This window comes from Pseudorasbora parva, chromosome 19 (genome assembly GCF_024679245.1).
Source record: "Pseudorasbora parva isolate DD20220531a chromosome 19, ASM2467924v1, whole genome shotgun sequence".
In the NCBI taxonomy this organism is placed as follows: Eukaryota; Metazoa; Chordata; class Actinopteri; order Cypriniformes; family Gobionidae; genus Pseudorasbora; species Pseudorasbora parva.
Window position 1 is genome coordinate 19,137,311 of NC_090190.1, and position 27,616 is coordinate 19,164,926.

The 27,616-nt window shown below is 38.0% G+C and overlaps 2 protein-coding genes and 1 pseudogene across 5 annotated transcripts in view; 2 read left to right on the forward strand and 1 right to left on the reverse strand.

Moving 5' to 3' along the window:
* adck5 (aarF domain containing kinase 5) overlaps window positions 1-936 on the forward strand; it is a 30,507-nt gene extending 29,571 nt beyond the window's left edge. For all 4 annotated transcript variants that reach the window (XM_067425772.1, XM_067425773.1, XM_067425775.1 and 1 more), the window contains one exon: window positions 365-936. In XM_067425772.1, coding sequence (XP_067281873.1) covers window positions 365-467 — 103 coding nt within the window. In that variant the 3' untranslated portion in view covers window positions 468-936. The remainder of the gene's footprint in view (window positions 1-364) is intronic.
* Window positions 910-27,616, reverse strand: cpsf1 (cleavage and polyadenylation specific factor 1). Its single transcript, XM_067425770.1, has 38 exons — window positions 27,427-27,616; window positions 26,964-27,132; window positions 26,081-26,108; window positions 25,854-25,987; window positions 25,663-25,743; window positions 25,419-25,570; window positions 24,761-24,907; window positions 24,255-24,394; window positions 21,236-21,346; window positions 21,038-21,131; window positions 20,814-20,901; window positions 20,567-20,698; window positions 19,359-19,410; window positions 19,181-19,272; window positions 18,958-19,032; window positions 17,249-17,329; window positions 16,014-16,106; window positions 15,780-15,893; window positions 15,182-15,323; window positions 14,915-15,093; window positions 13,823-13,962; window positions 13,558-13,735; window positions 13,072-13,278; window positions 12,896-12,985; window positions 12,665-12,808; window positions 12,251-12,403; window positions 11,986-12,102; window positions 11,439-11,529; window positions 11,267-11,351; window positions 10,552-10,693; window positions 6,538-6,690; window positions 6,271-6,447; window positions 4,985-5,051; window positions 4,843-4,890; window positions 4,571-4,726; window positions 4,337-4,466; window positions 2,352-2,490; window positions 910-1,536 (listed from the first exon to the last, which is right to left on the reverse strand). The coding sequence occupies exons 2-38, from the start codon at window positions 27,105-27,107 to the stop codon at window positions 1,489-1,491; spliced, it is 4,344 nt and encodes a 1,447-aa protein (XP_067281871.1). The 5' UTR covers window positions 27,108-27,132; window positions 27,427-27,616; the 3' UTR covers window positions 910-1,488.
* On the forward strand, window positions 7,048-7,164 carry LOC137048602 (5S ribosomal RNA; annotated as a pseudogene).

A 27,616-nucleotide genomic window follows, 5' to 3' on the forward strand; every position in this document is an offset into this window, starting at 1 on the left:
TAAGGGGACCCACGTGTATGTTAATAGATATAATATAGAAGTAATACTTGTCTGTCAGTTTCTTTAAATTAAAACAAATTTTTATTTTGGCAAGTTGTAGTAAAGACCTTTTGATTTTCAAAATGTAATGATAGTTTAATCACGTGAAATGCCGGTGAAGTGTTTATGTGCCATTCATTTAAAGAGACATGCAGATTTCATATTTAAATGGTCTTTTTTGCTTCAGAATTCAGACATTAGTCCAACTCATGATTTGATATCCCAGTGGCAGATAAAAGTAACATTAAGCGGGACTCGTGCTGAGTTTTAGCCCGGTCTTGCCATATTTGTGTAATATGCATCAGATGTCATTGTGTTCCTCCAGGTCAGAGATGGCACTCGTGAGCATCACACACACTCTGCTTAAGCTGCTGTCGTTCTGCAATATCATCACGCTGGACCAGGACATGTATCAGTATCTGAAATGAAGCATCACATACCTCATCTTCAGCTCTGACCCTGGTTTCACTCATATGGCTTTGCATTTAGTGCCGTTTGTTCTTTTAATGACTGTTTTATTTGAGCTTGGGCTCTCAGAAACCTCTCTCTTTGTACACACACACACACACACACACACACACACACACACACTCACTCTAAGCGATGGTGAGCTGCATTTCACAGAAAGTTTCACAAAAAATATTTATATGGATTTCAGTGATTAACTTGATGGCAAATATGCAGGTGTTGCGCTGTCAAACTTTAATAGACCACTTATTGTGAGAATTAGACGCGTTATCTACAATGCAATATATTTTGAATATAAATCATCAATAAGAGGCTATTTTTTTCTGTTGATTTTTCAGAAACCAAAACTGATGCTCTTGTATCTCTGAGTCTATTACAATTGAAATGCTTATGAAGTCAGCATGAAATAAACCTTTTTTATTTTGTAAATGCATCTCTTTGATCATATTATGAAAAACTCATCCATGTTGTATGTTTCTTTCTCTTTGACCTCATAACAGTTCATTCAAATGTCACTACTGGATCTTTTAATCTGTGAAAATGATTGACTGGTGATGTAAGCCGGTCCCCTCAACATTCCATTTTTTCAGTCTCCATCACAATACAGAAGAAAAGATGTTCAGGGTCATTGCAAATTATCTTGCGCTTCCCTTATGAATTATATTGTTCAGTATAGTGTTTTTGACAAGGAATGTCAGGAGTGTCCTTGTCTGTAAGGAAGAATGACACTGAAAGCATTGGGGATCAGCATGTTTGTCTGTTCTGAATGTCAAGAAAACATGTTTCTTTTTTTCTTTTTCTTTTTACTTACAAAATATTCTATGAAATACAATACCATGTACTGCATTTTCTTCTTTCTGTCATCAAAAAAAAAAACAGTGACAAATTTAATTTTCTATCAAAACACTGAAATATAAAACAGCAGGCGGAAGGGGACATCTTCAGGTGACCGCATACATTTAGAGCGAGAGCAGAAACTCTTCAAAAGTGAGCAGTTACTCTGTCAATCTCCAGAAGATCATCCAAGATCTGAAAGAAAAAGAGAGCGTATATAGAGATTACTGCTGTCACAGAAGGTCAACGCTGCTCTTTACATTGCTGAGTATTTTCTCCTAAAAACTGCATTGAACCAAAGAGGCTCAAAAACACAGGTTTAGTTTACCAACTATATTCGGGGCTCGTTCAAATTCACCAAATGAACGTCCTCGTTATGCTAACATTTTATCGTCGCCAGCAGGAAAAAGAGAAGACTCCATTTGGGGAGAGACCAAAGAAAGTTGTGATTTGTTTCCATAAGTTTTCTGTGTCAAAATATGAGTTGTCACGGGTGATTTATAATCATGTCCTTATTTCAATGCATTTCTCCGTGAATAGAATAACAACATTTTAAATGAAATATTCATAACAGCTGTCACAGGAACCACCGAAACTTCCTGTAAATGACAGAAAATGCTTTCACGCTAGAAACAAACTTTGTTCAGGACCGAGACTACCTCTTCTAACCAAATTTCATCTGTTTGGTTTGGACCGTGGTCCTGTAATTTTGATTTGGATCAAACTGAAAAGGTAGAAAATCCGGACCAAAAAAGGTAGGTGTGAAAGGGCCCTAGGAAGCTGAATTTTTTTCTGAAGCACCGGTCAACTGATATCAAGTTCTGGTTATTGAATCAAAAAAAAGAGAAGGTGCTAGATTCCAGCACAATTTCAAGTATTGCTTAATTATATAAAATGATTATTCAATCTATTTCCAGCAGATGTTTATAATTATGTCCTCTGGCCTGCACTGAGTGTGTATCATTCACACAGATAAAGTTTGACAGTAAGTAACTGAGGTCAGCACGTACAATGTCTGGCGTTGTACCGATCTTCTTGGCCAGTTCGCTTCGCTCCATGGTGCTGAGGTACAGGTACTTATTCAGCAGCTCTCCATCCAGAATGTTCTTCACAGCGTTCTGCAGTGTCCGCCGATCATAGTGCAGCATCCTGGAGAGAGGGTACAAAGATATACAACGAAAATGTCAAATCTGGCCTGGAAATGAATCTTACTGAATATTATTTTTTCTTTTGAAGCACTGCTTTTTCAAATGTTCACACAGAGAAAAATTTGCTCAAACGTCTGTCCATTGAGGGTTTCAATTGTACAATATTATTTATTAATTAAATTATACATAATACATATGTTTTAATCCAAAAAGTACATCTCTCCATCATATAACTGCTCCACATGGCTCCGGGGGGTTAATAAAGGCCAAAGTTTGCATTTTGCATGCGGTTTTAAAACGTTAAAGGGGGGGTGAAACACTCAGTTTCAGTCAGTGTCATGTCAATCTTGAGTACCTATAGAGTAGCATTGCATCCTGCATATCTCCGAAAAGTCTTTATTTTTTTTATAATTATATAAGAAAGATGCGCTGTTCCGAGTCTTTCCGAAAAAAGCCGAGCGGGTGGGGGCGTGTCGTGTGAGCGGAGCTAAATAATGACGTGTGCAGTAGCGCGCTGCAGTGAGGAAAGTGATTCGCTCTGTGAGGAAAGTGATTCGCTCAGTGAGGAAAGTGATTCGCTCTGTGAGGAAAGTGAGTCGCTCTGTGAGGAAAGTGATTCGCCCGCCGCGTGAGGAAAGTGATTCGCTCTGTGAGGAAAGTGATTCGCTCAGTGAGGAAAGTGATTCGCCCGCCGCGTGAGGAAAGTGAGTCGCTCTGTGAGGAAAGTGATTCGCTCTGTGAGGAAAGTGATTCGCTCAGTGAGGAAAGTGATTCGCCCGCCGCGTGAGGAAAGTGAGTCGCTCTGTGAGGAAAGTGATTCGCTCAGTGAGGAAAGTGATTCGCCTGCCGCGTGAGGAAAGTGCTAATACAGATCGACCGCCGGCCTATCAGTGGGTAAGTCAGTAGCTACTGGTTATATCACCTGTTTAGCATCCTACAAGCCAGCGCTTTGATGGGCGTAGCCTGTTGCTTTCGCTCTCTCCCTCGCTCTCTCTCACGCGCTTCCGGTAGAATTGTCCGTAAGGCCCATACAAGGAAATTCCGCCCCCATTAACGTCAAAGGGGACGCATGATCTCAAAAAACTTGCCAAAACTTATGACTAACCGGAAGTAGTATTTTTGACAAAGAAATACTCCCATCAAACGTCCACCTTAACTTTTGAAACTTTGTCTATGTTTGGTATGGGATTCCAAGTCTTTAACAGTGTAAAAAGATCAGTATGCATGAAACAGCATTTCACCCCCCCTTTAAGGACAAAAATGACTAGCTTCCGGCGGTAAACGAGTAAAAAGTTACAGTGAACCTTTGACATATGTGTGTTCAGAAATGCAGAGGATAGAGCAAAACAAAACACCAGTCATGAATTAGAAGTCTAAAGCACAAATTTTTTAAAGAGAGATGGCGGAGGATTTTGATATAAGAGAAGAGGGACTTGAGTTTGTTACCCAGTCTTATCCGCGTGTGGCGTAAAAGCTTGTGATGTTTCTATACATCACGCCTGGGGCTACCCTTTCGCCGCAAGTCGACTTGCCGGAAGCTAATTATTTTAGTCTAAAATTTTAAATATGGATTTTTTACACAAACACGCCACTTCGCTTCAGAAGGCCTTTATTAACCTTTCGGAGCCGTGTGGAGCAGTTAAGATGGATTGATGCACTTTTATAGACTTCAAAAATGAATTTTATTTTATAAAGCAATGAGAATAGTTTTTGTGCGCAAAAAAACCTAAATAACGACTTATTAGCAAAGGCCCATTTCAAAACAAAGCTTCGTAAAGAAAAATAACAGGATTTTGCTGATTCAGGTTTCTCTGGACTTCAGCATTACTAATGAGAAGACTCAGCACCTGAAGGCCTTTGGGTTGAGCCCAGCATGATGTGGCAGCATGATGGTGAGGGCGTTCTGCAACATCAGCAGTCTGCGGTACGTCTTCTCCTGCATGGGCAGAAGCAGGCCGACACCACCGTCCAATGTCGCTGCAGACACAGAGAATCAAAGTTAGGTTTCTTATAAATTATAAAATAATGATGCTAGGGTGCAAAGGTGTTCAAAAGCCTCCAGAGAAGCAGAAAAGACCCACCAAACCAGGTGATGTGTTTGTTATCCCAGGTGAGCGCCTTCTTGCTGGCCGTGTCCAGAGTGCCACGGCATGGCATCCTCCAAAAGGCGTTCACGTGAGCGCCCACGTTAAAGTCTGCTCTCCGCAGCAAACGCATGCCCCCGAAACTCTCCTTGGCTAAAGATGGTAAAATAAAAAATTGGTAAAAGATAAGATCACATGCGTGTGATGTTGGACACTGGGAAAGAGCAAAGTCTAAAGGTATTGCAGAATGGATCGAATAAATGATTCACCTTCTGGCAGGTACATGTAGACCAACAGGTTTTTGTCTCTGTCTGAAACTGAGAGAGGGTTTAAGAGGTCAAATGAGTGACGTCTACAAGAGTGTTAAAACAAAACTAATGATGAAACAGAAGATTTTGGTAAGTCACTTACCTAGAAAGCCAAGCTGGTTATTGTCAACCATAAATTCAATGCTATAAACCTCCAGGGGCTTTGCATCCTATGACGAAGCAAAAAGAATCATGGAACAATCAGACCGGGCAACCTGTACATGTTTTGTCTTTAAATTATTTATAAATTTGTCACTATAAACTATGAAAAAAGCTGGTGACATTTTTGCGTTCAATTGACTCGGTCTACAAGTTTTAAAAGAAATGGCATTAAAGTATATTTTTTGTTTACCATAACTGTCAGTACATTCGGCAGTACACTTTAACTATATTTCAAAGACAATGGAAGTAATTATGAATTTACATTACATTTATTTATGAAAAAATCTCTAAAGGGATAGGTCACCAAAAAATGAAAATTACCCCATGATTAAGGGTGCTTTCACACTAGCACTTTTGCGTGACTGACATACTGCAAGCAGAGAGCTGTAGATCTCATTTCTACTCGTCTTCAGCTTTCTTTAAACAATTTGCAGTACGTTTTCAGCAGATGGATGAAAGTGCCATTACATACTGAAGCTTTGGTAACAAAACTAACGGTTCAAAAACTAAAATATAAAAGTGAGATGAGCAACGCTATTCGTTTAGCCACCGTTATATTTAAAAATGCCCTGGCTAATCCAAGCATTATAATGGAATTAAATGGCAGCTCAAAATTTAAAGCCCAAAAAAGTGTATCTATCCATTATAAAAGTAATCCACACGGCTCCTGGAGGGTTAATAAAGGCCTTCTGAAGTGAAGCGATGTGTTTGTGTAAGAAAAATATCCATATTTACCACGTTAAAAAGTAAAATACTAGCTTCCGTCAGACTGCCTTCTGTATTCAGATGTAGTATACGCATTTTGAACTGCGAGAGGTGTTTCTTCGTAATTTGAAAATGGAAGGCGGTCTTAAAGAAGCTAGATATTTTACTCTATAAAGTTTTAAATATGGATATTTTTGAATGAATGGACCCTTACACAAACCTATCAATTCACTTCAGGTGGACTTTATTAACCCATCTGTGTGGAGCTGTGTGAAGTACTTTTATAATTGATTGAATTAACTATTGATTATAAACCATTATAATGCTTGGATTAGCCAGGACATTTTTTTAAATAACTCTGATTGTATTCGTCTGGAGAAAAAAAAATGTCTTACACAACTAAGATGGCTTGAGAGTGAGTAAATTATGGAGCAATGTTCACTTTTGGGTGAAATATTCCTTTAAATCCAACTAAATACATTTTTGTTTTGATTAGTTTGATTGCAAACTCATGACGGGTACCCTGCTGACGAGCGACAGAGTCTTGCTCTCTTCTTGATAGCGCAGCAGAGAGACGCTCTTCATGACATCAGCAGCGAGGATGAAGTTCTTGATGCTGTACATCTGATGGATGTAGAGCTGAGTGTCGATGAAGGCCATGCCAGTCAGATCATTATCCCTCAGGCTCCATAAGAAGATCTGTACACATAAACAATTCATTCATTACAGAATGAAAAGAAATAGCTGAATGGATTTTATATGATGCAGCACATCTGAACGTGTGGTAACCTTCTGTCCGATGGCAGACACCAGGTATCCACTGCAGTGACAGAGAGCCGTAACTGGCCCCTTCTGCTCCTTCTCATACAGCACTTTAAACTTATTCTTGGTGAGGGGCTGACCGGGCTCTGGCACCACCTCAATCACATCCACAATCAGGATCTGTAAGACAGAATGAACCCACATCAAGAAGTTGGATGAAAAGGATTTACAGAAGCAGGGGCTGCACAATTTAGACAAAAAAAAGGATTTGCAATTGATGGCAATTTTCTGAAAGAAAAAAAACAACTCCAGATTTGCTGTGCTTGTTTGTAGGGCTGCACAATTTTTTTTACATTTTGTAATTACGGTATATATCATAATAAATAATATTATTATAATAAATAATTATTATTATTTATTACAAACACTATTAAACAAAACAAGAAATATTATGATTACTGTAAAAAAAAAAAAAAAGTATTTAGGAAAAAACTTATTTCTCTTGTGTTAAGCTTCTCTTGTGTTGAAAAGTGTCTGACCAGCAGCCATATCACCCTGTAGCCCAAGACTGGTTTCCCACTGAAGCTAAGCAGGGCTGAGCCTGGTCAGTACCTGGATGGGAGACCAACTGGGAAAACCAGGTAGCTGCTGGTAGAGGTGATAGTGAGGTCAGCAGGGGGTGCTCACCCTGTGGTCTGTGTGGGTCCTAACACCCCAGTATAGTGATGGGGACACTATACTGTCAAAAGAGCACCGTCTTTCGGATGAGACGTTAAACCGAGGTCCCGACTCTCTGTGGTCATTAAAAATCCCAGGATGTCTTTCGGAAAAAGATTAGGGGTGTAACCCCGGCATCCTGGCCAAATTTGCCCATTGGCCCCTCCTAATAATCCCCATATCCTGATTGGCTTTATCACTCGGTCTCCTCTCCACCAATCAGCTGGTGTGTGGTGAGCGTTCTGGCGCAATATGGCTGCCGTCGCATCATCCAGGTGGATGCTGCACATTGGTGGTGGTTGAGGAGATTCCCCCTTCTATGTAAAGCGCTTTGAGTGCTTTGAAAAGCGCTATATAAATTGAACGCATTATTATTATTATTATTATTATAAGTGTTTCTCATTACAGTTATGAGAAGATGGCTGGCTCATTCACAGCTGCCTATTTAAAGCGACTCAAACTTGGATAAAGTTCATGTGGAGCAGCATTTACTGCTTGCCTGTAAATGAACACAGTGCTGCCCTTCACTCAGAAACATGCATCGCAAATATTCATGGAATTAAATCACAGCATTTATGATTTGATAATCGCGCCAAGCTACACTGAAATGCCAGTTAATTGTTTTAATCGTGCTGCCCAAACCAAAGGTGGATGTAAATTAGAGGACGACGTTTATCGTTTATCGACGTTTAGATATTTAGAAATGACGTTCGGGTCGGGCTCTGTTACGTGAGTTTGATAAGGCATTTAACCTTTTAAATTTAAAACGGCTTATCATGTAGCCAATTAGTAGCCAATGGGCCTGTTTAACTTGATACAATGATTTGTTTTTGTGATTAAAATAAATGTAAAATATTAACCTAACATCCGTCTTCCCGTGGGCGGAAATATGTTTATGTCGCTGTGACAACAACATGCAACACGTGCGTGCATATTGCGTGCGGCATCCTTGTCATTCCAGCCTTGAAGCCATCCTCAGTTGATGATGCAATCCTTTTTCTGCATAAAACCTTGATTAGCCTAAACTTTGATGGATAGATTATGAAAATAGATTCCATCATGTTGCAGTTTAGGAACCATACAGTTTGTAAAAAATGGTAAGAGCGACTTTCAGTTCATTTTAATTGTGTTACATTCATGTTTTGTTCTGTCAGCTTGGGTCATTTTTAGTAGAGCCCTGCACGGGCCTCAAATCTAGGCCCTAGCCCGGCCCGGGCCCGAGACGCTGAGGCCCTAGCCCGGCCCGTGTCCGACAGCTTATCAAAATTCTCGGCCCGAGTCCGACTAGAGCCCGTTTTTTTTTTTTTTTTTTTTACATTGTTGCAGCCATTAAAATAGTTCTGTTTTGTTTTTAATGTCAAAGTAGTTATTTTTCGTTTCGTTTCTTTAGTACGTTAATTTAGAAAAATGTTTAGAGCATTTTTTTGTTTGTTAAATTAAAGTTTTAATTTTTTTAAGTGACGACCAAAAGCGGCCAGCGGCCGACAGTGAGTTAACCGCATATTTAATTAATTTAGTCTCTCAAATCAACTCTTGACTTGTCTTGCCTATAATAAAATCCATAAAACACTTCAAGCATCACAATGTTAGTTAATTTCGCCAACTATTACCACCAGTAGCCTAAAAGGCATTTTTGACGAGCTGAGGCAGGCTGATTCTGCTCGCGGCTCTCGCAAACGGAGCTAAACAAATAAAATAAAAAAAAGCACATGCAGGTTGTCTTATAGCCTACCTTACACCTACGCAAATGAATATAAATCCCATCTTCAATTCCCGGGGTATGCTCATTTAACGGAGTTTACAGCAACGGAAGCAAAAGATTAAGATGCATTTTATTCAGCAGCTTATTTCAGATTCAAATACCACATAAGAGAGCGCGACGCACTGGTAAGATAATGATCTCATTCATCTCATTCATTTTTATTGAAGATGATGGTGTTTTTGACTATCTTAGACTTATTTTAAGTTTCATTTACGGCCATTTGCGTTGGCTTGCATTAGTCATTTGCGGCGATGCGTGTTGCAGCACCATCATATCTATCTGACTACAACATATAGCCCATAAAACATTGTGACACATAATGACATAATGTTTGAAAGTCTGTAGGTTAACATAAATGCAGATAGGCCTAATTGTAATAATAAAAGACAACATAGCCTAATTATCGATTTTGAAATATTAAACCAGTCAATACAGAACGAATTATTCTGTAGCCTTTTGCCGTCAATACCATGGATATGGCATGGGCCGGCTACTGCCGAAGTTGTCTTTGCTGTATCAATAGGCAATATTTTTATATTTAACATGAAGTATAGGGCTTCCCTGTACATTAATAGCACCAGACGCCCCGCGGATGACACGCAACAGAAACGCCATGCTCACACCACGCTTGCAGTGTGTCTCCGCGCTGAAGAAACGCGCGCTGCTGCTGGCGCGGACTCTGAACCTATGCTCTGAACACTGTGCGAGCCATCTTGACAGTCGCGTTAGCTATTATGGTCTCGTGTTGTTTCCACCAGCGCAGAACTCATTGTTCCTTTTAATTGATAAAATAAATATAAAACGAAGGAGAAGCCTATAAAAAGGCCCGAAGCCCGGCCCGCGTTTTAGGTATGACATGAAAATTGGCCCGAAGCCCGGCCCGAGGGGCGTAAAAAAGTCGGGGCCCGTCGGGCTCGGGCATAAATGCAGGGCTTTAATTTTTAGTAGACCTTTTTTTTAATTTAATTTCAGTTGGCTATTTGATTGGGCTCTGTGTAACGTTTAATGCCCCATGTGCGTGGTGATGCGCTCATCTGTAAACATTTCAGAATGCCTTCCTACAGTTGCTTAATAAAAGCGGGCTGTACACACAAACAAACGTGCATGTGTCATTAGTATATGAGGGGAAAAAAATAGATTTTAACAGTCAGGCTTGGGTCAGGCTCACACATAAATATCTTTATGACTGTCGGGCTCGGGTCGGGTTCGGTTACTGCTCTGTCGGATGCAGGCCGAGCTCAGACAGAAAAATGCGGCCCGATCCACACTCTAATGTACATACACAGGGCAATTATGACTGTCGTTGGATCTTGTGAATGTAGATTTTTCAATTTTGAGATCACATGACCAGCCATATTACTCTTTTAATCTTGCAGGTGAGGAGTAAGTCATCATGGGCATCAAATGTCTGTAAATGACTTATTTCCTCAATGGCTTCAATACCATTGGTTACCAATACAATATGTTTGAGTATGTGTGTGTGTGTACTTCCATTCCAATAATGTACTACTATTACTGCACCTGTCAGGAGTGTTTACAGATGTGTGCAAGGGAAGACTTACTCTGCCCCTACAGGTGACCTCCTCTCCTTGCAGGAGGCACGTTCCCACAGCCACGTATCCCTTCAGTCCTGATACGGTCTCTTGACTCTTCAGAGCCACTGTCTTCATGCACGTCACATGCTCCCACTCCTCCAGGTCAATGCTGACGAAGACAGTTCAAAAATATTATACAGACAGTTCTGTTTATTTTTGTGTTCTTGTCATTCCAGCCTGTTTGTTTGTTTGTTTAACTTTGAAACACTAATGAAGATTTTTTATGAAACCTTTCTGTCCCTCTAATGAAAGTCCATGCAACTTTATGCTTTATAAAGACACATCAAATATACTAAACTGAAGCTCAATTGTACTTGCTTGACGTATGAAAACCAATGAGGTTTGAGCTTCCGTTTACCATATGTGCAATTTGTATGTGTTGATCAATGTTTAAATGTAAATAAAAGCCTAAATAAAATCTGTTCACCATATAAAGAACACTAGAAGATTCCTTTTATGATCATTATGAAGCTTGAAAGTTGTGGAAGTTGTGGATACGTTTTAATAAAGGGACATAAATATCTCAAGTTTCATTAAAAATATCTCCATTTTGTGTTTCGAAGATTAATAAAGCTCTTACGAGTTTGGAATGATTAGACTAGAGAGTAAGTAAATGCTGACAGATTTATTAATTTTTTTTGGTGAACTATCCCTTTAATTGAAGCATGAAGATGGTTCTCACCGTGTGTTTGGGATGGCTTCCCAGCTGACGGGAGAGATGAGCTGAATGGAGAATTTGTCCTGCTGAGGGTGTATGTACCGCTCATCTGAGAGAACAATCAAAGTATTAAGACCCCGTCAAATCAGACACATTTACCCTCTCCATGTACACATCCGAACAAACAGTGTCACACCTCTTTCAATGGTCTCATACTCCTTCTCTTCTCCAGTCATTCTGGGAATACGAGTGCACTGGTCTTTAACACTGGTGCACACAGCATACACCTGAAACACACACAATGCATCACGTATGAACACATTTACATAGGAAAACTCATTTAAAGCTGATCGCTATTGTTATTTATACAAAGAGTCAATCATAACAGATCTCAGCCTAAAGTCCTGTTCACCCCAAGAAAGATGACTATAAAGATAACTATTAGCTTCCACACCAGAGAATGATATTGTTCTTTTTATTCTAAGCATATGCTTGTTTGCCACTTTAACTTTATTTTTGCCTATGGAATGGAACTCAATGGTCACCAATAGTGTTTGGTTACCAACATTCTTCAAAATATCTTCTTTTATGTTCCACCCAAAAAAGAGGTCAGGTTTGGAAACGTTAGTTAGTACATGATGACAGAATTTGATTTGCTGGTGAACTGTCCATTTATTGAAAATTCAAGAATGGCTAAATTATGGTCAGTGAACTCCTTATACACTCCACAGCATTTACATTACCTTGGATTCCACATGGTACGACACATAGTGGACGGTACACCTGAGTGGAATCTTGCGGACAGGCCAGGGAGCATCGTATGAGAGGTAAGTGGGTAACACACTAATCCTCAGCTCGCCCTAAAGGAGCAAATGCACTTCAGTTATACATTTAACCTGTCAAGATCATCTTCCCAAGATATCCTGATACACTGGAGGTAAATAACACTTTTTAAGTCATTTATCATATAATACTAAATACTAATATACATTTAGAACATGTTTGTACCTGTTTATTGAAGTAAAGGAATCCTTTGGGGCAGTTGATATTGTGGAAGGGAGAGAAGGACTCAATGGCACCATCTATTGTCATGGGATGGAGCCGCATCGCCCCACGAGAGGTCACCAACATCCAGTGTGGAGATGGCCCACAGATAAACACCTGAAAAACAGAGCCAACCTATATGTAGTGCTTATCTTACAAATTTACGATTTTCTTGAGGAAAGAAAATGTGGGTAAAGTGCAAATTTCTTGTATGCCAGCTCTGATAATCTTGTTTTGTTATTGTTAACAAAAATGACTGAAAATAATTTTGGTAATTAAAAAAAAAACAGAAATAAAATTAAAGAAATATATATGTAATGTATATGATGACCAGTAATATACATTACAGGTTTTAAACCAAGTCAAAGACAGACGCACCCCTGCGTATCCTGAGATGTCCTGGAAGTATCTGAATCTCGCCACACGACCCTTAACCACCTGAGTCTCCTCTCCCTGACCCTCGGGCTTCTTCTCCTTTCTAATTTTGGACTTCTTCTCTCTGAAGTTAATGTTATGAGGCATCTGACAGGAAGAAAACAACGCAACCCTTCATCATCGTTCAAACATCATTAGAGTAAATTAGTATCAGTATTCAGCGTTGGTTTGTACCTTCTTAAAGCGCACTTTCAGGTTGCTCTGAGCTTGCTGCTGGTCATATGGAAAGGCCTCATAGATGAGAAGCTCTTGATCAACATGTGCCTGTTAAGATTTTATTGACAAATTCAGTAAAAATAAACTGTAATCTTCATCTCATCCAGAAGAGCAGGTTCCTGTGATAAACTTACCAGCAGGTAAGGACGGCTGTGGTTGTAGCCTAATGACACAAGAGCAACTTCTTTGACCAATGGGATTTCTCCCTGCCTTGTCACTTCCTCCTTTTTGAGCTCCCCTTGAGTAGCCGATTGGCTAGCTGAGCTGTCAACCAAAACACGCTGACCAACAGGGAAATTTTTCACCAGGAAAACCAAGCGCCAGTCGGGAATCTGGTAGATCTGATTAAAAAAACGACACAAAAAACCCAAACCGATAAGAATAACAAAATCAGATTTTATGTTTTACATGAGCTATATGACAGCGTATTTCCATGAAATAGATTGATCATACTAAGCAACTTCCATAAGGGAATATAAACTTTAAATATGAAAATATAAAAACAGTAAAATAATATTTGAATATTACAACACATTCTTTTCATCACAAATCCATTCACAAATTAAATCCATACAGCTCTCTGAAGAAAATCTCTGTAACTCAGTGTATATGTTGGTCACCTCCATGACTCCATTCTCTCTGACCAGCAGGCACCAGTGTGACGGCTCCAGTCTGCTCTGGCCGCCCTCTTTCTGAGTCGAGTACACTGCAGAGCCACGGCTAGACTCTTCTTTACTAGGGCTGGTGAGAGGGTTCGACTCCCCATAAAGCATCTCCTCCTCATCATCCACCGCATTACTGACACAGAACATGAGGGAAAGAAAATGAATAATTATAGACAAAAGTCACAAGACTGAAAATAACAGCATTTAAAAAACCGGATACCTGATGTCCTGTATAATGGTCTCGGTCTCTGATTGGGTTCTGATGGGCGGTTCCTCTCTGGCCAGGAAGTTCACCTTGTTCTCAGTGGTAAACATGCCACTGACGTCACGATATGCACATAAAGTAATAACACGTGATTGCTGAAAAACAATGAGACTAGTCATATTGAGAACACTGAAAAATGTGTTTATTTCTGTAAAGATAATCTAATGAGATTAATAGTAATAACAAAAGAATAGCACTAGGAATATTAAGACAATAAGAATTTGGAAATGTGTATGTATCTTATTTTTATTTTCTCTTCAGTGCATTTAGTGTATAACTATGCATACCTGATATTCCCTTTTTATTTGTAATATTTTAAGTTTGTCCAAAGTTGAACCAAATAAAAGCAAAAATAAAAAGAGAAAAAATGTGTGGAAAATCTTCTGTCCTAAATATAGGAATCATTCTCTTTATTTGCTTTAGATTTAGAAAAATACAATTTAAAAAATAAAAAAATATTTAAGTAATTTACAAAAATATAAAGCAGCACAACTGATTGTAACACTGCGAAAAATAATAAATATTGTCTCTTTAGCAGCAAATCAAGTCTGTGTACATTAGTTTTTTAAATCAGCGGAAAATGTTTTTTCATGTCTGCCCACATGTGGAAAGTCATTCATCCCTTTTCTACCCAGGAAACAAAAAATACAAAATCAGGCCGAATTCATTTGTTGTTGTTGTTGTTGTTGTTGTTGTTGAAAAAACGAAAACCAAATAAATGAGCACTCATTTTTCAACTTTAAATTTTTAATCTAAAAACAAATGAACCACAGGACCAAATCATCATATTAGAATGATTTCTGAAGGACCATGTGACTCTGAAGACTGGAGTAATAATGCTGAACATTCAGCCAAGCTATCACATTTTAGAATGTATTTAAACAGAAAACAGTTATTTTTAATTGTAAATTTCTACCTTTTTTTCTTTCTTTTTTTTACTATCTTTGATCAAATAAATGCAACTTTGGTGAGCATAAGAGACTTCTTTCAAAAACACTTAATAATAACCCCAAACTTTTGAAAAGTGAGATGTCTGCACAGACTGACCGTGTGGATCTGTGGTTTCTGCAGTGCCAGGCGGTGACTTTTCCCCATGTAAGAGTCGCTTTTCAACACAAACATGGTGACCACTCCCTCTGCTGTCATTATGACCACATAAGGATCGGCCACAGAGCAGTGCACTATGGGAGAGCCCAGGTCCACAGGTATAAAGTGGAGCTGTGTCACTGAGTGCAATAAGAAAAAGAGGCCAAATGAGACACAGGTCAGCCGTCATATGCTCAAATTTATAAATACACTGATGTGATCCCTTACCTCCCTCTAGCAGTCTGATGCCCATGGGAGACACCTGGATGATGTATTTATTGTCTCCTATGTTGCCTGCATACACAGTGGGACCCTGTGTGGCGAAACCACTAGTGTCCAGCTCCATAATCTCCTGACCAGTCTGCAAGATCTGAACACACATAGCAAGACCAACAAAACACTGTAAAGCTGATGTCACATTAGCAAAATTGTGGCGCAATTTCATGGACAGGTGACTGCAAGCATTGCACTGGTTGAAAGTATCCAATGAGCATGAAGCTCATATGAGAGAGCAGTGAAGGGAACATTGGTCTGCCTGGAATGACACTAGCATACTGCTTACTATTTTACTATATAATGTTGTGTAAAAAATAAAAATAAAAAAAGATTGGCAGTCTATAAAAAAATTGTCAATGAGAGGTAATTTGTTGGCAGTACATTACATGAAAGGTCAAGTCAGGCACTTGTATTGTGGGTTACAGCATTGCAGTGTGTTCTGTTCTACGGCCAAACAGCAATTTTGCATACTGTGCACAGTATGTAGATCATACAGTCAACAGTAAGATTAATATGGAAGTATGCTATACAAAATATAGCATGTGAATACCATAGTGGAGTCTTCTCTACTGAGGATGAGGAAGCCGTGTTTGTTCTTGTCATCCTCCACTGTGGGCTCGTGCTTTTCCTCCTCAGGACCCTCAGCATCGCCTTCTGCTGGAGACTACAGACATGGGGAATTACAAAGTAAAGCAGTTACAGTAAAACAGCTGAACAAGACTATTATGTGCGATTTATCAAATTTGAGGTATGAAAAGAGTGACAAGTGGCTGTAAAAAATCACCTTTTCAGGTTTCTCCTCGCAGTATATGACTGTCCACATGTCATGGCATCCAGGAAGTTCAAACGTTGTGACCACCTGTGGTCTGATGCTTTTCTATATAGACCAGCAAAATATACCACAAATGTAATATAAGAAAGTAATAATGGTTGAGCTATATGCACTTTTCATTTGCCAGTGGACAATATATTGTCGTATGAGAGGCCTATAATGCCAACACTGCAAAAAGTGCTTTTCTTACAAAGTATTGAAAATTTCTTACAAAGTGTAGTGTTTTGCAGTAAAAATATATAAACTTTTAAATCAAGAGACATTCATTTGAAATGCAAAATGACATAAGATGAGAAGACTTGTTTTCTTAAAGATTTAGTAAAATAAAAGGTAAGTGATTTCTGAGAAACGCTTTTGAGAGGATCCTACCGAGAACCACAACACACAATTTTAGCAGTAGGGAACGTGCCCACTAATGATTTTTTTTTTTTTCAAACAGAACAGGAAGGCCTGAAATCAAACCATTTGCTAGAATTTGAAGAATAATTTGCTGTTGTGATATAATATCTGACAAAAAGGAAACTGTGAACAGCAAGCAGATTCAGGCCACGTTCACACCGACCTGATATTAACATCTGTCTCGTGTGAACAAAACTGGTCAGTTGAGACAGATCACCATTAAATATGGTCTTAATATGAGTTTCATATGCATCTCCTGAGACTTGCCATCAGATATTGAAGGAACACACGTTTTATGCTGTATTACCGTTTCCACATTTTAGAATAATAGTGAAGTTATTAAAACTATGAAACATAAATGGATTTATGGGGAATTATGTATGAGACCAAAATAAATTTGAAGACACATTGGACATTTGAGATCAAACCACCTGAGATGCATGTTAATACCAGGTGTAAATGTGTCCTTGTAATGAACACATTTTTAGAAAAATAGTTTCATGCATCCTTCCTTTGTGAAATGCATGAGCGTTGCATCAGCAGTGTGCCTCTGCTGTATCTCGGGTGTTTTAAAGGCCTCTCCAACCATCTCTGAGGCAGCCCTGGTAAAGCCCAGATGTCACTGTAGCACCAGCACCAACCTGCGGCAGATGAGCCTCACCGCCGCAGGACAGTGTGCTGTGCATTTTCTGCTTCAAACAGACTCAGCTGCAATGCATGCACATGCAAATGAATGTAATTGCTGTCCATAACTAAAGGAAGCCGGTGGCAGTAGGTGATAATCATACCTGCAATACAGAAAGAGCTCCATTCTTGCCATATCCTGAGCACACCACCACCTCCAGATCTGGTTCTGGGTTAGTTTGAAACTGATGGAAGAATCAATATTGTATCACAATTAAGCAGTTTTTTTTTTCTTCCCCAAACCCAACTGTTAAATGGAACTACTAATGTTTGAGACTAAATACACTATATTGCCACAAGTTTTGGGATGCCTGTAGATGACCTTTAATGACATCCCATTCTTAATCTGTATGGTTTAATATGGAGTTGGCCCACCCTTTGCAGCTATAACAGCTTTAACTCTTCTGGGGAGGCTTTCCACAAGGTTTAGGAGTGTGTTTATGGAAATGTTTTACTATCTTCTAGAAGCACATTTGTAAGGTCAGGCACTGATGTTGGACGAGAAAGTTTGGCTCGCAGTCTCCACCCTAATTCACCCCAAAGGTGTTCTATCAGTTTAGGAACAGGACTGCATGCCAATCAAGTTCCTCCACACCAAAGTCGCCCATCCATGTCTTTATGGACCTTGCACTGGTGAACAGTTATGTTGGAACAAGAAAGGGCCATACCCAAACTCTTCCTACAAAACTGGGAGCATGAAATTGTCCAAAATCTCTTGGTACGCTGAAGCATTGAGAGTTCGTTTCACTGGAACTAAGTCAGAACCAACCCCTGAAAAACAACCCCACACCATAACCCCCCCTCCATCAAACTTTTCTCTTGGCACAATGCAGTCAGGCAAGTACCATTCTCCTTGCAAACACCAAACCCAGATTAGTCCATCAGATTGCCAGACAGAGAAGCGTGATTGGTCACTCCAGATAAAACTTCTCCATTGCTCTAGAATCCAGTGTCAACGTGCTTTACACCACTGCACCTTACGGTTTGCCGTGCACTTGGTAAGGCTTGGATGCAGCCGCTCGGCCATGGAAACCCATTCCATGAAACACTGTTTTTGAGCTAATATGAAGGCCACACAAAGTTTGAAGGTCTGTAGCTATTGACTCTGCAAAAAGTAATCGACTTCTGTGCATTGTGATTTTACATGGCCTACCACTTCATGGCTGAATTACTGTTGTTCCCAATTGCTCCAAATTTGTTATAATACCGCTAACAGTTATGTAGTAACAAAAATGTAGTAGAGGAAATTTCGAATTATTGCACCAGCGGCAACCTTGAACGCTTGAATTCACCGAGCTCCTGAGAGCGACCCATTCTTTCAGAAATGTTTGTAGAAGCAGTCTGAATGTCTAGGTGCTTGATTCTATACACATGTGGCCATGGAAGTGATTAAAACACCTGAATTCAATGATTTGGAGGGGTGTCCCAATACTTTTGGCAATATAGTGTATGTCTCACTTTTCAAGCTGTCTCTCAGGGTTCAGTATTAAATACCTTACGGATCTCAACTGCAATACAGTGGCAAAAATCAAGAAATTAGTTGCATTTTAGCACTGGTTCCATCATCCTGAAGTCAATGGGTTTTTAGTTAAATGCCTGAAATAAGGTCTGTGGTTAACAAGTTGAAGGTATTTAATTTTATTCTACATCATAAAATACTGTAAAACAAGTAATACCTCCTTGTTAATCTTAATCATCATGTTAATCTTCACAAATGAACACATGTAAAAAGAACCAGGGTGATGCGAACTTATAGGTTAGCTTACAGAAATACATCATCACTGCAGAACTCTATAAAGAAAATAAAAGGTACCTCTTCAGACAGGAAGGCCGGTTCTCCCATGGAGGCACTGGCACAGGGTCCAATGTTCAGTATGCTGTCACAAACCTGGACATAAACATCAGATGACCCGTCAAATCTAGTTTAATATATGCATTTTGTACAGGCGAAAACATTTGAAATATGCATATGTTGTATTCACAGTCCCTAATATTGTAAATGAAATGTGTTATTATTAGATTAGATGGGACCTCACCTCAAATGAGTATGTAGCCAACTGAGTGCCTGACTGTGCCTCACTCCCGTACACCTCAATTTCATCAAGCTCATCGGGTAGATTCCCTTTACCTGAACACAGCAACTCACACACATGTATACAAAACACACAAACACAAATAGCTGTTCATGTAAAACACTGCAATTAACTAAACTACCTGTCCAGTTAGTCGTGGAATCCACACGCTTCTTTTTATTTGGAGGCTCTTCCTGGAAGATAAAGACATTTAATATGAGGAATAAGCTTTAGATTCTTTTTACAAAGGATTGTATATGCTTAAAGAGGACCATTCATGAAAAATATATTGTAAATGAAAAAACTATCCTTTGGCTCGATCTCAGCATTAGAAAAAAGTGGCTAAATCCTATTTTTAACAAGGTATGTGATAATTTTGGTCAAATCTTAACGGTTTAACTGGCAAAACCGATAGTGTTTGATAACAACTGCAGTGATGGAGAACTTACTGCTGCGGAATATATGCGTTCATTCCAGAATGTGCACTTGTATTGTATTTCTAAATACAGTAGAGCATTATATTTTTTTATTATGTGTAGACTTTCATGACTGTTTCTCTGTCAAATTAAAAGCTTTGTTTTGAAGTACATTTTAAATCATTATGTCTTAATCTTATCATGCCTTAAAGGGAATTATTTCGATGTGTTGTCTAACAACATAAAGCAATGTAAAGAAATGAGTGTGTAATTTAATAATTAACATAATAATTTAACTGTAGTGTGAAATTTAAATAAAATGTTAGGTAACAGTGTCCTTGATACACGTTGCATGAAAGTACTAGTAACAATAAAGTGTGCATAATCACATGGAATACCCTAAACCAAACTAAAATTAATCCTTACCCTATAGCAAGTACATAAATCAAAATGACTCAGTAACTAAACGTATAATTACAAAGAATCATGGACACCATAAAAGTGACCATAAAGTTAATTTAAAATTAATATTCTTTAAATGTGGAAAATTGTAACATTATCATTACAAATGTGTAATTACCAATATATTAAAATACATGAAAAATATTCATGACATTAAAGTATATTTTAGTATCCCTTAACTGCTTGTCACTTTAACTGCACAAGTACACTTTAACCATACTTCAAAAGGACAATCTAATTAATTATGAAATTACATATTTCATGTAAACTAAGCAGGTAAAAAAACACTCTAAAAGTTCAGCTAATTGCATTTAATATACCTTTATTTATTTAACATTAGCAATTATTAAGTGTCCAAAATCATATTATTTCCACAATAATGTATATTCTTTAAATATGTATAATTTCTGTAACAAGAACTATTTTAAAAGTATGCTAAAGAGACATTTTCTTCACAAGGGTTCACACACACCTGTTTATCTTTCTCCTCGTTCTCTTTGCCCTCTTCCATTGGTGTTTCCTGAAGTTTCTCAGTGTACCTGAGCAGCAGTGAGTTGCCCAGACGAGAGCCCAAGAACAGATAACCTGCCTCCATTGTCATCATCTGAGAGCAGAGAGAGATGAAGGGAGCGTGTGAATGTCTGTGAGCAAGCACAGAGGACTGAACACTGATGTTTTGCAGTATGTTTTAAGTGGATTTGACAAAGCTGAACACTCACACAAGTGGTCAGGACGCTGGCGGCAGCCTTATCGAAGTGGAACGCACGAACGCTCCTCATTCCATCTGTGATGAGCGTCAACACGTAACTGCACATACGACAAAACACTCAGTCAAGAAACACATGGTCAATACTCTGAATCAAATGACCAGTTTACACCAACCCAGTTTGTATGTGACATAAAACATGGGTGATAACATGGTCATAAAAACAAAAGATCTCACATTTCTCCTCCTTTGAGTGAGATCACCATCTTATCAGTGGTAATGAAGGATGCTTGAGAACAATCCAGGGTGATCTTCACTTCATCCTGTGACCCTGAAGAGCAAGAAAGATTCAATGGAAACATCAAAGTGAATAAAACTCATCATTTAGTAATCATACATTTGATTGTGAAGACTGTTTTCCCCAGAAGAACTTACTCAAAGGGAATGCTGTGGTGCCATTGGTCTGACTGTTGAGTGACACTCCAAACGGAGGAACACTCTGGTTTAGATACAGCAAAGAGTTTACAGCGAAAACCACAACTCCACCTGAAGACAAAACACAACATTATCATGCAAAGAGCTATACGGGTTCGATGCTGGGATGTTTTTAAGCAATACTGAATGAGTTTTCATGTATACTGGACACTTGTTGACTGACTGTGCTTCCTTAATTTTCTGGAAATTATTATACGAATACAATACAAATTTCAAGCATTTAAGCAGAAGAACATTTGAATCAGAAGTTGTTAAGATTATGAGAAGCATAAAGTCATGTTACTGCCGTCACATTTAAATGTTTACGAAAAAAATTATATGAATCATACTAATGCTTGTGAGTTAATATTGGTTAAAATTCCTATAGTTTAATAATACAGGCTTTTGAAACTTTACAAGTTAAAATACACTCAAAAACACAAAAAACGGTAAATATATTTTTTCTGCTATAACAGTAAAATGTATTCATTAAGTTAAAGAAAACTGTTCCCAATTCAACTTATAAGGAATTAAATTAAGACAAAACAAGTGTAAATAAGTAAAAAATTACTTGATTATTTCAAGATGTGTCTTATTTGAATTTACCCCCTCAACAACTGTTTTTTTATTTATTTTTTTATTTTGTATTTTTTTGAAGAACCAGAATCCCAGCAGTCTTGAGCCCCTTTCACACTGCGATTCCGGCAAATACACGGATAATGCGAGCCGGCATTTGTTCCCGGGCCGCTAGATTTGGTCCATTCACACTGCCAGCGAAATACCGTAATATGTGCGCTTTCACACACAACGCTTAACGGTCCTGGGTCGAGTTGACACGTGACATCCTGATGTGACGTATAATGGCGAGCGATCTCCGCTTCAGCGCGGATAGTAAGGAGCTCCGTGGTCTCGACTTGTGTCCAGTTTGCGCACATTTCTGCTTGTTTAATTTTAGTTTCTTTTGTATACGAACACTCTCTGCGTTTAAAACACCGACTAGCTCTTCTGGCACTGCAGGGTTGTATTATTGAAAAAACAAGCTCTAGGTAACTCGATAACTACGTACACGTTGCGGCATTAGTTTCGGCTTTTGTTCACACAGCGCTCGTCCCGGGTCGAATACTGCAATATTACTAGGTCCCCGACCCGGGTCGAATTCGGTAATCAATGCCGGGACGTGGTTGCTTTCACACAGAAGGCGACCCGGCAATGTTCCGGGAATATTGCGGGTCCGACGTGCAGTGTGAAAGGGGCTTTGGAAAACCTGGGTATATGAGAAAGCCTAGTTTAAAAAGTGTGATTTCTAGACCTAAAATAGTCAGGTCAATTAACAAAAACTTATAATGAATGTGACCCTGTACCACAAAACCACTCATAAGGGTATTTTTTATTATTATTGAGATTTATACATTATCTGAAAGATATATGGTTTTTAAGCATAGGACAATATTTTTTGACTGAGAAACAATTTAAACTATTTGAAAATCTGAAATCTGAGGGTGCAAAAAAAATCGAAATATGGAGAAAATCTCATTTAAAGCTGTCCAAATGAAGTCCTTATCAACACATACTACTACTAGTAATACATTTTTATATATTTACGGTAGGAAATTTACTAAATATCTTAATGGAACATGAGCTTTACTTAATATCCTAATGATTTTTTGCATAAAAGAAAAAATGTATTGTTGGCTATTGCCACAAATATACCTGTGCACCTAATGACTAGTTTTGTTGTCCAGGGTCACATATACATCTTAGCAATTAGTTTTAAAATATTAGAGTTAAAATATTTATAAATCCCTTTACCAATAAATTAAGGACAACTGGTAGCGTCATTAAAGTTCCCTGAAGAATATTCAGCTTCTGTAATCTTGAAATTATTTTTATTTGTATTATTTGGTTTTTTTTTTTTTTTTTTTAATAAATAAATAAAAAACTAGTGTTGCCAATAGGTTCAAATAATTTTTGGAAAAAAAACTACAGTTGTGGACAACTGGGGGTCCAGGGTATCCTACAGGTTTTTTTTTTTAAAAAAAATAAAAATTGAAGACTTTTTAAAGGGTTAGTTCACCCAAAAATGAAATTTATGTCATTAATTACTAGTTTGAATAAATCAAAACGTTATGAATCAGCGTACTGATTCATGATTCGGATCACGTGTCAAACTGCTGAAATCACGTGACATTGGTGATCCGAATCATGAATCAAAATGCTGATTCATGACCGTTTTAATCTTTATTTGAGGATTGAAAACAATTTCTATTTCTAATCTAATTTCTAACTATTTCTCTATTAATCTATTTTCGATGCTTCAAGAGATTCTAATTAACTAACTGATGTCTCATATGGACTACTTTGATGATGTTTTATTACCTTTCTGGACATGGACAGTATAGTGTGCATATACTTCCAGACACTCTCGGACTAAATAAAAATGTATATATCTTAAACTGTGTTGGAGGTCTTATGGGTGTGGGACGACATTAGGGTGAGTCATTTTTGGGTGAACTAACCCATTTAGAACTCCGCAAATAAAATGAATACCATATGGGTGAAGTAGAGCAAACATCTATGGTAACAAATAAACCATAAAAATAGCTGCAAAAAGGAAAAACTGTACACTGGACAGTTACGATAGCACTAGTTTTCACAAAAACACAGTTTTATAAAAGGCCGTGCTCACAGTTAATCATCAGCTTAAGCTAAATTTCATTTCCATTTTCTGTTGCCAAATTTAAGACCTCCTGAAGGGATATTAAGACGTTTCTTATACCATTTAACATATTTAAGACTTTTTAATTGCCTTCAGTTTGATACAACTGAATTTAAGACTTTTTTTTAAGGACCCACAGGCAGGGACACTGTGGGGGACCTTGGAGTCAAAAGGGTTGATCATCACAGTCATAAAACTAGAGACCAATATATACATGAAACTCTTGCAGGTGCAGTAAAAGTAGGAGTATGGGTGATATTTTACCGATGGGTTTGGGAACAGCCATGACCTGAGTGCAGTCAAAGGGCAGGTTACTCAGCGACCAGATGACTGGATGAACCTTCTGCATGATGTTTAGAGAGATCGCCACGATACTGCACGTGTCCTGACGCACTGCTACACGTCTAGCCACAAAAACAACAAATCTTTTTATCTTTTGCATGTGGAAAGGGTGCCTCAATAAAATAAATACCCCTGGTTTCACAGACAAGGCTTAAGCCTAGTCCTGGACTAAAATGCATGTTTGAGCTGTTTTAACAGAACACAACTTGCACTGACATGTCATAAAACATGTTTTGTCTGAAGATGCACATCAGTAATGCTTTTTCTAAGGCATGTTAATAAAAGCTATTAATTGAACTAAGGCCTATTCCTGGCTTAATCTTAAAGCCCAGTCTGTGAAACCAGGCCATGCTAAAGACTCATTGCATATGATTGAGACAGGAAATATATATGTAATGAAGTGTTGATAAGCAAATAAACAGTCATACCCCGGCCATGTCTGATTGGGCTCAAAGAGAATAAGCAGTGTGGGCTCATAGTATCCATGGAGAAACTTCATATCGATGATGTTTAGGAGCTTCTCATCCAGTTCACGAACATCAATTATGTAACTGGGTAGGAAACTCGATTTCTGCCTGAGAGAAGAGAAACGTTTCATTAAGATCTTGCTGAAAAAAATGCATTCAATTGATCAAAAGTGACAGTAAAGACATTTATGTTACAAAAGATAATATTAAAGATAATAATTAAAATAAATGCAGTTCTGAACTGTCTATTCATCAAAGAATCCTGAAAAAAAAATCAGGTTTTCCATAAAAATATTAAGCAGCACACCTAGTTTTCTACACTGATAATAATTTTTTAAGCAGCAAATCAGCATATTAGAATGATTTCTGAAGGATCATGTGACTTAGCTTCGCTTTGCTTGACTTTAGCTTCGCCATCCCAGGAATAAATTATATTTTAACAATATATTTAAGTAGAAAATGATTATAAGAAATTGTAATAATATTTCACAATATTACAGTTCTACTGTATTTTTTATCAAATACATGTGACTTCATACAATATCAAATCAATCATTTTTGAACAGTAGTGTATTCATTTTGAAATCTGTGCAAATATTAAGAAAATATTTGTTTGTACCCCTCTCCCACAATCCCTTCTTGTTCATCAGTCAGCGTGTCCTTCCTGAAGGGCAGAACCACCAGGCAGGTGCCGTACACCAGCATGACAGCACAGCGGTTTTCTGGGTCCACTCGCACCATAGGAATGTGCACATTTTGAACAAACCCTTCCTAAAGTGATCCAAATATACAGCACAGAAAAATTAAAACAAACATCTTCACAGAACAGCAGTTCAACTCATGCTCATGAACGCAGTACACACTCTCAACTCCGGTTCTTCAAAATAGTGCAGTGACAGAGTCTTGAGGTCATGCGTGCCTGGATCATACTCAACAATTGAGAGCTGAAATAAGAAAAAAAAAACATGCAGACATTAGATTGACTTTTATTTTAAGTATCTTCGAAGCTTTACTTTCGCTGGAAGTAGCTTTGATGTAGTCAAACGTACTGTACCTTGGCATCTTTGAAGCTCAGAAGCAATGCATCTCTGTTGGTGGCCACGAGCTGGACACTGGCCATGGACATCACATTTCCAAAGAGAGAGAAAGACGCCACCTGCTCCAGTTTCTCTTTACGGTTCTTGCCATCTACAAGGTTTATTATTGAACATAATAATAGGAATAATAAAAATCAGAATCTACAGAATACTTGATTATGAATAATGAAATTAAAAGTCCTACCTGATGGCTTTTCTGATTTGGATGTGCTCTAAAATTAAATTAGACCAAATGATTAATATTTATATTAATGACTTGTATACTGTAAATCAAAGTAAAACAAAACAGTACATTACTAAAGGTTTAAAATGATAAAAAACAAATATTTGTAAACATTTTTGTAATGTTTTTGAAAGAAGTCTCTTATGTTTACCAAGGCTACATTTACGTATATTGTCAAATACAGCATATTTCTACAGTACCACTCAAAAGTTTGGAAACATAAAGATTTCTTAATGTTTATGAAAGAAGTATTTTCTGCTCACCAAGGCTGTATTTATATTTGATTAAAAAATAATACAGTAAACTGCCTTATTGTGAAATATTATTACAATTTAAAATAATGTTTCTGTTATAATTATTTAAAATGTAATATATTTCTATGATGGCAAAGCTGAATGTTCAGCATACTTCAGAAATCCTTCTAATAGGATGATTTGCAGCTCAAGAAACATTCATTATTATCAATGTTGAAAACAGTTGTGCTGCTTAATTTTTTTATTTGTGGAAACCATGATACGCTACCATTCAAAGGTTTGGGGTATTAATTTATATTAATATACATTAAAATTATCAAAAGAGACAGTAAATACATTTTTGTTATAAAAGATTTCTATTTGAAATAGATTCTGTTCTATTCATCATGTACCACGGTTTTCACAAAAATATTAAGCATGCAAAATTGGTTTTTTTTAACATTGAAAAAAAATAAGAACCATTATTAATGTATTAATAATTTAGCACTAATAATTGACATTAATGAACACAAAATCAGCATTTTACTACGATTTCTGAAGGATCATGTGGCACTGAAGACTGGAGATATGAAAACCCTCTCCACCCTCACCTCCACGTCATAAATGATCCTGTAGACATACAGCTGAGATGTCCCTGCCACCACCAGGTTTTTCTCTTGGCTGGAAATGAAGTTGCAGTACACGGCAAACTCCACCGCAGTGGGCGGATGAGCCTGACGGTAAACTGCATACATGATGATGGGCAGCTCCTCTCAGCACCTTACGAATCAAACACAGTGTGGAGAATAGTGTCTTACAGATGCTGTTTTCTTCATACCTGACTCTTACTACTACTGTACTGCAGGACTTTATATTCTCTGATTAATACACAACCGATAATGCACTAAACACACACATTTACTGATTTATTGTATCTGTTTATTGATTTCTACGCAGATTTTAACGTTTTGTTGACATTATTTGCATCTCAAGCATACCATGCTAATATGCTAGCAAGCTGTATTTGATCATAATAAACATAATTTGTAGGAACGCAAAAAAACTCTAACATACCAGCGAATTGTTGTGCAAATTTCCAAATGAGCCCCTTCACCACTGGGTCTCATGAATATAGATATTTAAAACCGAACTCAGAACATTATCAGCACACTGGACAGCACTTTCTCATTCATTACACATCCCAGAATGCATCGTGCCACCAGTGCGGCGTTGAAATGTGTCCGACATGCGCGCGCAATGTGAG